This window comes from Ischnura elegans, chromosome 6 (genome assembly GCF_921293095.1).
Source record: "Ischnura elegans chromosome 6, ioIscEleg1.1, whole genome shotgun sequence".
In the NCBI taxonomy this organism is placed as follows: domain Eukaryota; kingdom Metazoa; phylum Arthropoda; class Insecta; order Odonata; family Coenagrionidae; genus Ischnura; species Ischnura elegans.
The window spans coordinates 98,616,109-98,630,552 of NC_060251.1; the positions used below are offsets into that span (position 1 = coordinate 98,616,109).

At 36.6% G+C, this 14,444-nt stretch overlaps 1 protein-coding gene across 1 annotated transcript; it reads right to left on the reverse strand.

The window, feature by feature from the left end:
- Positions 1-3,034: 3,034 nt before the first annotated feature.
- LOC124161240 lies at positions 3,035-12,439 on the reverse strand. The gene is made up of 5 exons (XM_046537516.1): positions 12,421-12,439; positions 11,794-11,918; positions 7,303-7,482; positions 4,639-4,792; positions 3,035-3,733 (listed from the first exon to the last, which is right to left on the reverse strand). Exons 2-5 carry the CDS (start codon positions 11,900-11,902, stop codon positions 3,532-3,534), a joined length of 645 nt encoding a protein of 214 aa, XP_046393472.1. The 5' UTR covers positions 11,903-11,918; positions 12,421-12,439; the 3' UTR covers positions 3,035-3,531.
- Positions 12,440-14,444: the final 2,005 nt, after the last annotated feature.

A 14,444-nucleotide genomic window follows, 5' to 3' on the forward strand; every position in this document is an offset into this window, starting at 1 on the left:
TCTATAGGAAAACTTACCTGTTATCATTACTAAACCCCTTTTCAGGTCCTAGTGGATTTTAAAAAGATTTTTAGGGCAGAAGATTCACACTTAAATGCCATAATTTTTCGTCTAAATCAATGTTTTTCCTACTTGTGGTTGAGTGAATGTAGTGATTGTGTTGTGTAGCTTAAATGGTTCTCCGACTTTAGACTTTTACACATTCTAGTGAAAAATAGGTAAGATTTTTACTGATTTTTTCGTGGTTTTCAACAAAAAATTTCTTATTTTTTTGCACAGCTTCATTTCAAAGAAAAAGAGCCTCCTATATTGATAATTAGGACGGTAGGTACTTCCCAAATCCGCCAATACTTTCAGGTTTTTAAAGATATCAAATATCTATAATTCTATTCCAATCTGTTGTTACATCTCGCTTTTACATTTAGTTTTTTTAAGAACTCATATGAATACTTTATTGTTAGTTACTCATTGATCGAATTCAAAGGTTTCAGTTACATGTGAAAAATTAATTAATGGACAGAATATGCTTGATAATTTAATTTAAATATTTAAACATACTTCATTAATCCTTTAAAAAGAACAGACATGAAGTCATTTCTTTTGTTCAATCAATGCATCACAATCATCGATAAATGAAAATAATCTCGTGACTTTGGCGTACAAATTCATGCATGACATCGTGATTAAAGCCATCAAGAGCCGATAAAAGACAAGCGAATGGTAACTGTGACATAAATTTACGCTTAATTACAATAGAGTCGAGGTCTATGCGGAGAATGCATGATGTTATTAATCAATTGAGATAAGTTGATGAGTGGGCTACCATCCGACTAATATATATACATCTAACTAAGCTAACTCAGGAGTAACACAATATTGGGGTGCGAAAAATCCACAGAGAGTAAATCATTCGCCTTGAACAGGATTCGAACCGGATCCCCCGATTTCCGGTCGATGCTTTAGCCAGTTCAGCTACCGAGGCGTTATTCCTCGCTGTAGATATTTGTGGAAATGGGGGTATCCGGGTTCGAATCCTGAACAAGGCGAATGATATTTTCTCTGTGGATTTTCCGCACACTTTGTGCATTGCGGGTCACTCCCATAAAAGTTATCACCTTGGCTAATCCCGGCATAATCAAAACAATATTGGGGAACTTTCCATCTTCCTTTGACTTTTCGGCTACTATTTCTCTTTTCCGCCTACCGTCATAAAAAAAATGTTGTCCACAAAATATTATCGGCACTGTGGACTTCACTCAACTAGTGACGCATAATTTGTCACAAGCGACTTAGGTACCTGTTGCAATAACTACGCCTTAATGACTCTCGGAGGTTGGTTTATTTGACTTACTTTTGGTAAGTACTCTAGGTTTTCCTACTTATTCCCTACCTAATTTTAGATGCATGCCTATCTATTACGATATATCGCATTAAATTTTTTTAAATTAATCTCGTGAATACTTTAATCTCTATCTCTCAATGGAAAAATTGAAAAAGTTGCGCTCGAAAAAGTTCTAAAATTCAGATAATAGACAGAATTTATTTTATTGCTTAATTTAATGTATTTTTATATACTACGGCTATCCTTTGTCAAAAAAAGGGTATGCAATAATATCGGCTGTTAACTCAGCATATTAGACAGCATTACCCTGTGGAACTCTTCTCATTGCGTGGTGGCTAAATTCGTTGTATTCCACACTCTGAGTTTTCCATCTGGATTAAAAAACGCGGATTCGTCCTCTCTGAAGTGTTCCATTCCTGATGTTGGTTTTTTGTTTCTGGTGTCACCTTTATTTACATTTTATTTAAAATTTATGTTCGAATTTTGATGGCACACAAACAAAAGTAATGGACGCTTATAAAATAGAAGAGAGTGTTTGTCGAGGGAAGAGTGGACAATGCTCGCGTAGGCATATTTACATATTACTGTTACGGGTTTACTCTGAAATAAGCTGTCGACACTTGAAAATTATAACAGCACTTTATTTAAAACACTTAAACGAACGACATCTTATAAGAACTTAACTTAAATGAAACGAATCAACACGAATTATGTCCATATAAACAACAGCCCGTCACCCAGCGACGCCCAGATCACACACGGGCCGCAACATTACTATTATTAGCATTAGCAGAATTTAGGTACCAATCTGTTGCGACTTGTCGCTTTAACATTTAATTTTGTATCGACTCTATGCACGTGCCTATCTCAGCTTTAATCTCTCCACAGCAAAATTCAAAACGGTTTTGTGTGACGGATGAAAGATTAGACATTATTTGTTTCATGATCCCATTTTTATATTTTAACGTCCTGAATATGCCATTTGGAAAGAAACAGGTACTCAGTCATTTCTTCTGTTCAATGTATCACAATAAATGAAAAAAATCTCTTTGCTTTGGCAAACAAAGCTATGCATCACATCTTAATGAGATGTGTTCAGAGTATATAGGATACAAGTTCATGAGAATTGAGGCAAAAATAAAAAATTTATTTCAGCTCAGACATTTTATACTGGTAGGGTTTCCTTTCATCCGATACTTTTGCCCCAGTGAGGTTCATTAACTGACGGGAGACCATCCTACTTTCGGTTTTACCATCCCAGTAGATCTTAGGGAGTGGCCCTTGATATCTCTTCGACTTTTTGGCCACTTTTTCTCACTCATCCACCATCCGTTATGGAAAGTTTATGTCCATATAATATTATCGGCACTATATACTTAACTCAGGCAATGCTTCTCCTATGAGCGCGTTGGGTATAGCACAAACCACTCACTCTCTCTTTCATAAATTCGCGCTCATTAAACGCGAAGGTTTGGGTTGGTGTATCTGATGTACTTGGAGAGGTTCCTGAATATTTTCTACCTACACTTTAATAACAAACTGCCGCGACTTGTCGCACTGACATCTAGGTTTTAAGAACTCACGTGAATACTTAAGTATTAACTTCCCTTTAATACTTTAATATTAAATTCCATTTAATTAACATTAGTTTAAATTTCTTCTTTGGTGTGGTTTACAAATTAATACGCCGAGTATATTTTATTCTTTTATTTGACATATATTTTAAGATTCATCTTACATCCTTTTAAAAAAAATTGGCATACAATCATTTCTTCTGTTCAATACATTACAATTGTCAAGGAGTGAAAAGGAAAACATTTCCTTGCATATGGCACTCTAAGCCATGCTCGACATCGTTGAGAGATGTTCACAGAATCGATGGAAGATAAACAAATGAGCGCTGAGACATAAATTACAATTTTATTTCAATCAACTCATTTTCTGTTGGTGTTCATTTGGTCCGATGTTTCCGACCCATTGAAGATAGACATAAAATCAATTGATGGACTGCTACTCGAATCGCTTCGACTTCTTGGCCACTCTTTCTCACTCATCCACAATGAAAAAGTCATGTCCACAATATACTATCGGCACTACTATACACTTTACTCCGGCAGTGCTTCTTCTTTGAGCGCGTCATACATGGCACGGACCACTCACTTTTTTTTCTTTCACAAAATTCGCGTTGATTAAACGCGCAGGTTTGGGTTGGTGTATCTGACGTATTTGAGCAGTGCTTCGCTCTCCTCACACACGAAGGGCTTCCTGTGGTGGCAGGCGACGTCGTGCCAGTTGATTCCATCGTTGTAGAAGTTGTTCAAGATGGCGAGGCAGTTCTCGGTGGCTCCGCCCTGCTTCTCCTCACGGTTGTCCGGCTGGGGCAAGTTGATTCTGTGGAGTTAAGAAGGAAAAATGCATATCAAAGCTTGATATAAAAAATTAAGCCCGGTTTGAAACTTGATATCAATGTAATATCATCTGAGTGAGAGCACAGAAACTGTTACGTAATTGAAGAACAAGTCTACGCGTGTATTTTTTGAATTTTGAATTGAACTTGCACGTGATTATGCAACTGATTACTATTACTATGATTATCCAGCACTCACGCCTCAAAAAACGCAACTGATATAGTTACATCACCGATTCAAGTTGATATGTGGTTCTTTTACATCAGCACATAAGGGCGTGCTCGAAAAAGCCAGCAATTAAGTTAGCTTGAAAACGAGTTCAACGGATGACGTGCGGCAACGTCTCATATGACAATTTACGCATAACTTCCATCGGAAGAGACCTCCAGCGGTCGTCGCTGCGCTAATATACTATGGGTAACTATGAGATAGGGTCTTGGGGCGGGTGACGTCCCTACTTTGGTTACCAACAAACCTCGAGCGCCTCAATTGTGACGTGTCAATGAGTCACGTGTCTTGCATACAATTGAACTACTACTGACAAGGTAAGCTATTGCTGTGCATTAAAGTACCACGAAAAATCGCTCAGGGGAAGCTCAGTAACTTAAAATCGATTGATTAAATAATATGTTCGTGCATATTGTGTTTCATTTTGACATGCTCCTAATTTTTCCTGCCGTGCTCCTTGATGTGTAAATTTCCCTCGTCACGTGATGGGTTCGCGGGTTTATTAATGAGGGTGCCAGCTACCCGCCCTCTAATGCGAGACTTGACTACGTTCTGGGTTGGTACTATTGGAAATTTGTTGCTCATTTGTTTTCAACTCGGAAAAATGCTTGGCAAATCTGTTCAGGAATAGATGTTTTTTTACTCTGAGAAATAGCTTACCCCCCGCTGCGGCTCCAGTCGTTGAAGGCGGGGTCCAGCTTCTTAAGTTCGGCTGTCCAGAACCATCCGTTGACGCGTCTCGGCTGAAGATCAGGGCGGTCGCAGCCCTTGAAGTCGCAGACTCTTCCGCTCGTCCAGATGTACCTCTGCTTACCTATGGAAATCATTTGGGGATGAGATTAATTACGATAAATATGACAAAACAGCTTCTTGTCTGTAAATAATTTGATATAATACCACTTATTTACTTCACGTCCAACTCATAGGAAGATAAGTGAACTTCTAATTAAAATTATTGTATCATAATATACATTTAAGGTGAAATTATTATTTGGATTAGCTAGGATTCGAACCCGGATCTCTCAATTAGCCATGGTAAAAGATAGCTTAGTTGAGTAACAGGTTGAGCCATACCTGTCCTGCAATCTGGAGTGCTGGAATCGAAGTCCGATTGAGCTTAAAGATTTTTTTTTGGGTTGGCGATTGGGATTGGCAAAGGTTGGCAATTTTCACCTATAATTTAAATTTGCTCTCATGCGCGTGACAGCTAACAAAGCTACATGTTATATGCAGTGATTTGATACTGTAATATATTATCAACCACTTCATTGCAGCTATTTTGTGTCCTTTTTTAATGTTTTAATGTTGATCGGGAAAAATTTTCTTTACTTCAAAATATTTCCGACATTTCAGTGAATTTATTACGCTCATTCAGAGCTTACAGTGTTTTTATATGTTTCTTACTCTATGTTTACTCATTGTTATTACTTCATAAAATCTTCTGTCATCTCAAATGACTTGCAATGGAAAATCATATAAAAATTTTTAATTATAATTTAATTCCATTGCATAAAATAATTAAAAAATTTTATTTAGGCGCTTTATTATAAATAAATATGTTCTATCAAAGAATAACACCTATGGATGAGATACATCTAGCTGGAACTGTCTTTCGATCAGCGCATGTGGAGTTAAAATGCCCACTTGTATTGGTTTCTTAAATGTAACTATTATTCGCATGAGCTCTGGAGTAGATTCCAAGTAAAATTGCTTTTTTGAAAATGTATCGATCAAAAGCAAAAATGACTAAGTTTGTAATCGTTAAAAAGGTCGTACCCAGGATCAAAACTAGGGGGGGCAAGCCATGGTGGTTTCCACTGTACATTTTTTATCACTTTTTTAACTTTTTTTTACAACCATTTTAGCACGGGAAAGGTAAAATGAACCAACATTTTTAGAAAATTATAACAGCGCTTTCTTAGTTTTTAAAATAACTTGCTTGAGAAAAATTATTTTTATTTTAGTTACATGCCTTGCACAAATTGCATTTTTCGTGGGTTTTAAGAAAATTTTTTCAAAACTTTCGTTTCAATGCAGTCTTGATATTTCTTAAAGAATTTTGCGATATTTGTTGCCTCCCTCCTTCCCCCGCAGGATAGGCAACAGTAATTCGATTAATTGTACCTTTTTAAATCGCATCACTGATCTATTAGAATGCATGGGAAATCACGAGAATTCGAATATTTTTTTCTCATTTCATACATTTGGGATGAGATTACGATGCAGAAGACATACCCTATTGGGTTCAAAGCAACAATTTTTTGATAAATCCTTATGCCATATTCCTAATACCAAGGTTATACGTTTTTCAAGTAAAGAAGCAAGTATGTGAGACAAGATATAAAAGGAGGTAGGCAAAAAATTTGCATGAGATATAAGTTTCACCAAACTCGTATGGAGAGTCACAACAATCGACTTGCCCAGGCCGAAAATGGGTTTCTGCACTCGGACCACGGCAAAACAAACAGGATATCGATGGCTGAGTTCTAACAACACGCATCTCAAAAATAGTAACTTTTCAGGAGAGCAAAAAAAACAATTAATTTTTTAGTTGCATATAATTTCAATTGAAATTAAAAGCCAAAAATACATAAAAATGAAAAAGAAGCATGCATTTGGAAACAAAGAGTTGTTATTTGCTTGAATTTTATTTTATATTTACAGTATTAGCAGTACTGACTCAGACCGGCCAAAATTTGAGATACGTGTTGTTAGAACTTAGCCATCGATATATTCATAAGTTGGGATTCATCAGTTGGGATAAGGATATCGACCTCATTTTTACTTGATTTACTTGCGTGCTAAACAGAAGAGAGAAGGCTTAAATAGCAAGGAATCTATAACCAATTCTACGGATTCAATACATTCCATATATTCTTCAAAACTACCGCACTAATTTTTATTGTAGCATTTTTTAACGGGGAAAATATTCTTTAAATTTAATATTCAAAAATACGTTTCGTAAAAGTGGGAGTTGGAGTATTTTAGAAGCGTAATACACCTTCCCATGGCCTTGTTTCAGTAAAAGTGTATAAATCATGACACAGTCTCATTTCTAAGGGCTTACATCTATAGAGGAAGTTCACGAGTTAAAAAATGGAATAATTGCGATATATATTGCATTAAATGGAAACTAAGCGGTAACATTTGCTTATTTTTTTCTGCCATACGTTTTTTCGCAATTTTCCTGATAAAGAAAGAATTTAATTTCATCTAGTTCTTTCATAAGTGTTCATGCTCCTCAGTAATGCACTCCCATGGTTTTTCTAACACAGGAATCACCATTTAATGCAGTCGCTTTGGAAGTCCAGTGGATTCTCTTACCTTCCAAGATCCTTGTCTTGATATAGTCGTTCTCTGCCCTGGTTTCCGGCGACACCAAGTCCATGCACCTCATTCTGCACCAGTTCCTTCCGCCGAGCCAATCCTCTTCTACGTTGGCGGTGGCCGGGTCCTTCCATGAGAAGTAATATCCCTTTCCGTTGAATGTCTCGTGGATCTTCCCTGCGATTCGAGGGAGAATTTTCATTAGTTCACCGATTTTTTAAAAATATCTATTGTAAATTGAGGTTATGAAACAAATAAACCCATCATTTTCCGCCTGATTCCGCATTTTTTTAAATCTCACGCTTACTTCTCGAGGTATTCGCGGCGAAATATCAACGACCTTGTTCATTTCAGAGATAAATTGATGACATCACTGACTTTGTACTGCTCTTCAGCTTCGCGCATCCATCTCATTAATATAAATAGAATGAACTACAAGTATGAAAGCTTTTTAAAACGATAAATGTAAAAAGTCAAAGGCTAGTAAGCGAGATATGTTTCGATATGTGAATGAAAATGGCGCTGCGATTTGCTCAACTACCTGCATATAGTATTTAATTAAAATTATTAGGTTTGAATTATTCACATGCTTTGTAATATCAGTTTTTTAAAATCTCGATGAATGTCGTGTATGACAGGCATAAATGTTTTAATTAACTGATGTAAAAATCATCTGTTTTGTATCGTGGAGTAGCGAACCCACTTCCCCAACCGGTAGAATAACTTCAGAATGATAATTTCGAAATGTGACATGATTACGTGGGCGTTCACAGGTGTGTTGTGAGGGAAACCTTCCTCTGGCTGTTCAGGGGCATGCGAGGCTTCGTCCTCTTATCATCGGAGAGGAAGGGATTAACATTTTCCCTCTCGGTGTTACGAGACGCCTTGTCTATCACCGCCCTGTGTCGATTCTGTTTATCGATTCTCGTCCAGCTCTTGCGTAATGGGCTAGAATTCTCATCTTGTCACATAAATGGGAGAATTCCACAAGCGAACTCGAATTATATGGATTGTTAAATTTCCATAATATTTCCTGGCGCGTTTTTGAACACTTTTAATGAAAAATCAAGAGGAAATATCACTCCGTGCCGATTGTTCGTATTTTATCGTCACTTCTTTATGCGCTTTCTTCTGTTGTCGTGATTCAGAGTAGCAAATAATTCGTTAAAAATTCGGATTTGCAAAAACATTTGTCATCTAGTGACATGTTACCCTCAGCTGGGAAGGAAAAGTGGGGCTGTTTTTCTACTCATTCCATCCATTTAGAATCTCAGAAGATGTCTAGGGATATCGACCTCATTTTTCCTTGATTTACTTACATGCTAAACAGAAGAGTGTAGGCTTTATTAGCAAGGAATCTATAACCAATTCTATGAATTCAATACATTCCATATATTCTTCAAAACTACCCAACTAATTTTTATTGTAGCATTTTTTAACTGGAAAATTTTTCTGTAAACTTAATGTTCAAAAATACTTTTTGTAAAAGTGGGAGTTGGAGTATTTTGGAAGCGTCATTCACCTTTCCATGGCCATGCTTCAGTAAAACTGTATAAATTATGGCACCAAGTCTCATTTCCAAGGGCCTACATCGATTGGAAAAAGTTCTCGAGTTAAAAAAATTGGAATAATTGCGATATCTATTGCATTAAATGGAAACTAAGCGGTGTGATTTTCTTTTTTTTTCTGCCATATGTTTTTTTCGCAACGCTGTTTACCTGAGAGAGAAGCAATTTAATTTTATCTACCCATTTAATAGTGTTCATACCTTTTAGTAATGCAATCCCAGGTTTTTTTCCTAATTTCTAGCCTAGTACAACTATTTATAGGTTAATGAAAATAAGTTTCCATGACATGGTATGGATAAAAATTTTCGCACGCTTCCACAACCTTGAGCGCTAATGTCCCTCGCGGTGTTGCTGCAGGTGTTAAAAGTCACCTTGCTCGCGCTCGTGATGTTTTCCCAAAGTAAAACAGACTTTCTCTTTACGAATAGATCCGGATACAACCGATTTGTCACGTTAACGTATCCTTGAATGCCAGATTTTCCATAATGCTATTTTTCTTGCTTTTCCTTTTTTTGGATAGATGATAACTTCCACATTGATTAGATGTTCATTGATGTTACATACCATTAATATGACTCCCATAGAAATCTCGTCCCTCGCGATTTTATCCTGTTTCTATGCCTTAATAGTCTTATAAATAAGCCTTAAAGCCTTAATAAATATATTACTAGTCATCACTTAATAGTCACAAAACACCTCACGAGGTGTGAAAATTCTCGATAAATCATCTTGGTTAATAACTTGCAGAGAAAAATATCACCATCTAGCTGATTTTAAATTTATTGAATGTTTAAATTGACTAAATTCGTCATATCCTATCAAAACCAGTTCACTCTTGTTTCATACATAGCATTACCGAAATGTTTGCAGTTCATTTATATATGCATTGAGTTTAATACTTGTATCATGATATCAATTAATTTGTTTTAAATTTTTTATTGATGATCCTTGAAAAGGAACAACATTCTTTTTCTTGACAAAGTTAACAAAATCAAAAAAATCCATTTAAAATCGCTAATCGTAATGAATAAACACGTATAATGAGATGATTCGTTGCTTTTGATTGGCAATTTTCGCTAAGCACACCTAATTTAATAAGTACAATACTTAACCTTTTGGTACTCAATTAATATGGATTTTGATTGAATAGCAATGAATTTGAACTCAAAATATTTCACATGTCCAAGGATTTTTCAACCGCAATACTAGCTAGCGGATAATAACTTGTGTTTACAGTTTTCCGAAACGCAATATTTTAAAAAGAAATATGAATCGCTAGGCCAAAACAAATACGGAATTTGTTCTATTTATTAATGAAATTGCTGCAAAAATTAAATTATTAAAAATATTATTTTATTAATGAAATTTGTTGAAAGATAACGGGATTTTAATTTTATTTAATCTCGTGGTAGTATTAATATAATTTTTCGCGATAACAGCAGTAAAAGATCACGATAATTGAGAAATATTTAGGAGTAAAACTGCCTGTTTTCTGGCTTTTTCAATCCTTGATTCTCTATGCTATCTCGCAAAAAAACTAAAAATCGCTTCTTCCTAGCTTTTGTGTAAGAATTCAGCCCTCGTTCATATTTTCTAATTGTTGAAAACATTTCCTTTCAAGCAAACAGAGTTCAATAAGTTAAACACCGTCAAATGAGAGGGCCTTAAGCACAAAAACTCGCCAGGGGATATTTTATTCGCAGTAAAAACAAGCTAGCTAAAAATCTAAAAGTGTGAGTTATCACAAAAGTAAATAAATTTGATACAAAATGTACAGCTCTGCAACGTCCATGTTTCTCCCCAAGAAATTTGAGCCTTTTGACTCTAAATCAAAATTCATGTGTGTAATTTAAAAAGATAATTTTTCGTTTAACCTTAAAATTCCAGCATTTATCAAAAGAGTAATTATATTGCTACCTTAGCTTGGTCAGTATACTGCAGACACCCAGAACATTACTGGGCTTATTAGGCCCATTGAATAATACACGAGGCTAGTTTAGCATGTTTAGGGTTTATTTCTACAAAACTCCTCCTAACACGCTACTATATAAATTAGTGTAGTTTAGCGGGAAGCCCCTATAAAAAGAGTTCGCGTTCTTTCTTTCCTGACATCCAAGGGACCAGTGACAGAATTGAAGTAGCCACGGGATAAGCTAGAGTAACTTCGTAAGAATACGCGCTCTGAAGAATAGGGAAGTCCACCAGCCCAATGCGAACATTTTTAAGATACCACGCGATTTAGCATTTTTAAAAATTTGATTCCAATTTTTTTCTTTGCTGGCTAATATTTTATCCGAGAGGAAATTTTTGAAGAAAAAAATAATTATAGTAATTTAATAAAAAAACCGCATGATCAATACAAACATACTACTGCGATAAAAAAGAGGGTGGCTGGTACCCTTTTATTAAAAATAAACCCATGGCAGGTGGTCTTTGGTTCATGACGTCCCAATAATTTTAAATGAATTTCCTTTGTCAGAAAATAATTTTAATTGTGCATCTGATCTTTAAAAAGTAAAAGAATGGCCGCAAAGTTGAAAAAACTAAAAATGTCCAATTAAATATTTCAAAAATATCCAGCAGTCCTGCATAATCGTATTTATAAAATATTATCCAGAAGTTACCATAAAAAAAACGATATTTAAAAAGGGTACGTCTATTTTGTTCTCCCCTTCATTTTGTCTCTTATTTTCTGCATCACAGCGAAACAGCATTATTGTATCGAAATCTTTATATTTTATAGTCTTGCCTATAAAGTTCTTGGGTTTTGTAAAATGTAATCCTGCCTTTTCTCTACCTCACAATTTTTTTCATACTTTTCGTTAAACTCATTTTATTTTTATTTGCAATCGATTACGGCTCACAGAAATTATCGAATAATTTACTGCACGCAATACACTACTATTTAGCTTGTACTCACTCTGAGCGCAGAGGGCTGGCACTGGAGGTTCAAGGATCCTTCCGTTGACGAACTGTGCGCTCGCCGACGCCGACAGCGCCACGACCAAGAAGATCAGTGCAGGCAGCATGCTGGAACCAGTGGTGCTGGGAATGGTAAAAAGCAACAATAGAATTGAGATAATGCGACCCAGTACTTCTCAGTGAAACCACGATTGTAACAATGAAGGATTCTCTAGTGTGCCTCAATAATTATGTTGTCAACAAGCGCGTACTTAAATTTGTTTACAAAAGCCACCACTCGCGTCGCTGACGGGCATAGTGATCCGAATCTTCGTCGAGAAATAAGCTATAATTTAAGGGCAATCAATTTTAATGTATTTCTTGATAATGTGACTTGTCTACTTCATTACTTTTCAATAACATGCCTCGCGAGTTCAAATAATATATTGAAAATATTGAGAATGAATGGATCGTTCTGCACTCAACGTCGCGGTGCGGACATTTTTGAAAACCGATTAAAATGCACCCAAATTGTCAACATAAATCAAGCTTATTCGGGACGGACTGGGGCCTCCTCTATGTAGGCTCCATGGTTTGAGCACTCGTGACTCGTTTGAGCACTGCACCAATATTCCTGCACACTTACCGATCAGTCGAAACTTTCCACCTCTGACTTGCGAGACGGGACTCGAGTGCTTATATACCTTGCACTCTGTGTCAGGGAGAATTTTTCCTCTTCCACCGCTATTTCTGTAATCGCCTCGATGCGTTGGTCGCGGAGAGAAGGAGAGAGAAAGTTTTTAAAACATGTGGGAATTTTCCGAAATACGACGTTGGATGTGTCCTTTCCAGTGTTTACGGAGAAACGAGTGGGGAGAGGCATAAGGGAAGGAGGGTTGCTTCGGGGCAAAACACGTCATAGAGCAGGACCAATAGTCATCACCAAGGTCCGGCATTGGCTTCCGTCCTTCATTATCCAGTCGAAATGCAGTTTTGCCGGAAATTTTTCGGGGTAGTTTTGAGTTCTTCCTCTGATAATGATGTTTTTTTTGGGGTGGGCATAACGATGAATCTGAGGTTTTTTTAACAGAATTTAGCCTTGCAAGATTACAAAAATGGCCAATAGTTGTTAATTTTTTTGGTATTTCTCCATTTAATATGACTAAATCGTCTTTTCACAAATAAATTCTCTGCTCGAATGCTTAAAATTTCCTAAAATCAGTTCGAAAATCGATGCATGATTTTTCTTCGAAAAATGGTTTTATATCTGGCGCCATTGCTTATGTATGCACGAAGTCATCGAAGTAAAAAAAAACATAGGTGACAGAGAATGTTAAAAATATAAACCAATTATTTTAGATTTAATATTACAGCTAGATTAGAAGATAAAGAAACAGAAGATATGAGTAACTTGTATGATAGGTGCCACGATGTGGTGGAAATTATAAATATTAGTTAAAGAAGACATTGCAATATTTTCTCTGATTTTATATTTGTAATACGCGTTTCGTTGCTACAACAAAGAAAATGCACTTGAAAATTCTGTGATAACAACGAAACGCGTCGTACAAAAATTAATTCGGAGGAAATATTGCAATACCTTTCGAAAACTTGGATGATACGAGAGCGGTTTTTTTTCAACCTCTAATAACCCATCAAAATCATCGTACAAGCAACAGGCGAATACTCCGCGAATATGGGAAACTGCACTTTATCTGCACCACACGTTCAGGCCATTTCCGACCGTTCAGTGGTTAGTTTAAGTTTAGTGGTAATCTCATTGACTATACTGCCTCAATTGATTATTCCGCCAAGTGAGTACTGCGGAGGGACTGCCAGAAAACTCGCCGAATGGCTTCAGCATCGACATGTCTTCACATTTGTGCCGATAAAAGAGAATTTTTGAGCCAATGCAGCTGCTCAGTGTAAAACATTACGCCATTCAAAACAAAATAACACACATGGTGACTTCTGGATGTGCTCTGATCCATGACAATGCCCGTCATCTCAACGTTGACGCAGCCCTTGAGCAATTTCAATGGGACATTTTTGATCACCCGCCGTGCAATGTCGAACTATTGCCGTGTGACTTCCATCTTTGCGCTGAAACGAAGATTTAGCTTTGAGGGCTTTTCAAACGGCCGATGAACTTCAGGGCAAAGGCAAAATTCATCTAAAGTCATCGGCGGCAACATCTTATGAAGAATGTATAGCAAAGTCCGTCCACAGGCATGACCAATCGCCGAGGCGATTATGTCGAAAGGATACCACAAGTGTGTCAATATTTAGCTATGAAATTATTTTACAATCAATCACTTCGTCTTCTGTTCATGAGCCATCGGGGCCAGAAAAAAAACGGCCCTCGCACTTACGCCATGAATTTATGGAAGCAGCCTCCAGACATCAGCTTCGTGGGAGATTTGCGGATTGCTTATACTGATATTTTGTTGTCAATTTGCGCAAATCGGAAAAGCATTCGAATTTCATTGAGTCAGCTATATATTTCGTCTGTATAACTTTGAAAGCAAAATTCGTCGTTCCTTTTTGCCATAAATATAGGAACATCCAAAAATGGATCACCAGAGGATTGTTGCCGCTAAGTTAGTACTCCCCTCAGTAGACGTACTCAGTAAAGTAGTCGCCACCGGGGAAAAATTTTGGGGGGGGGTC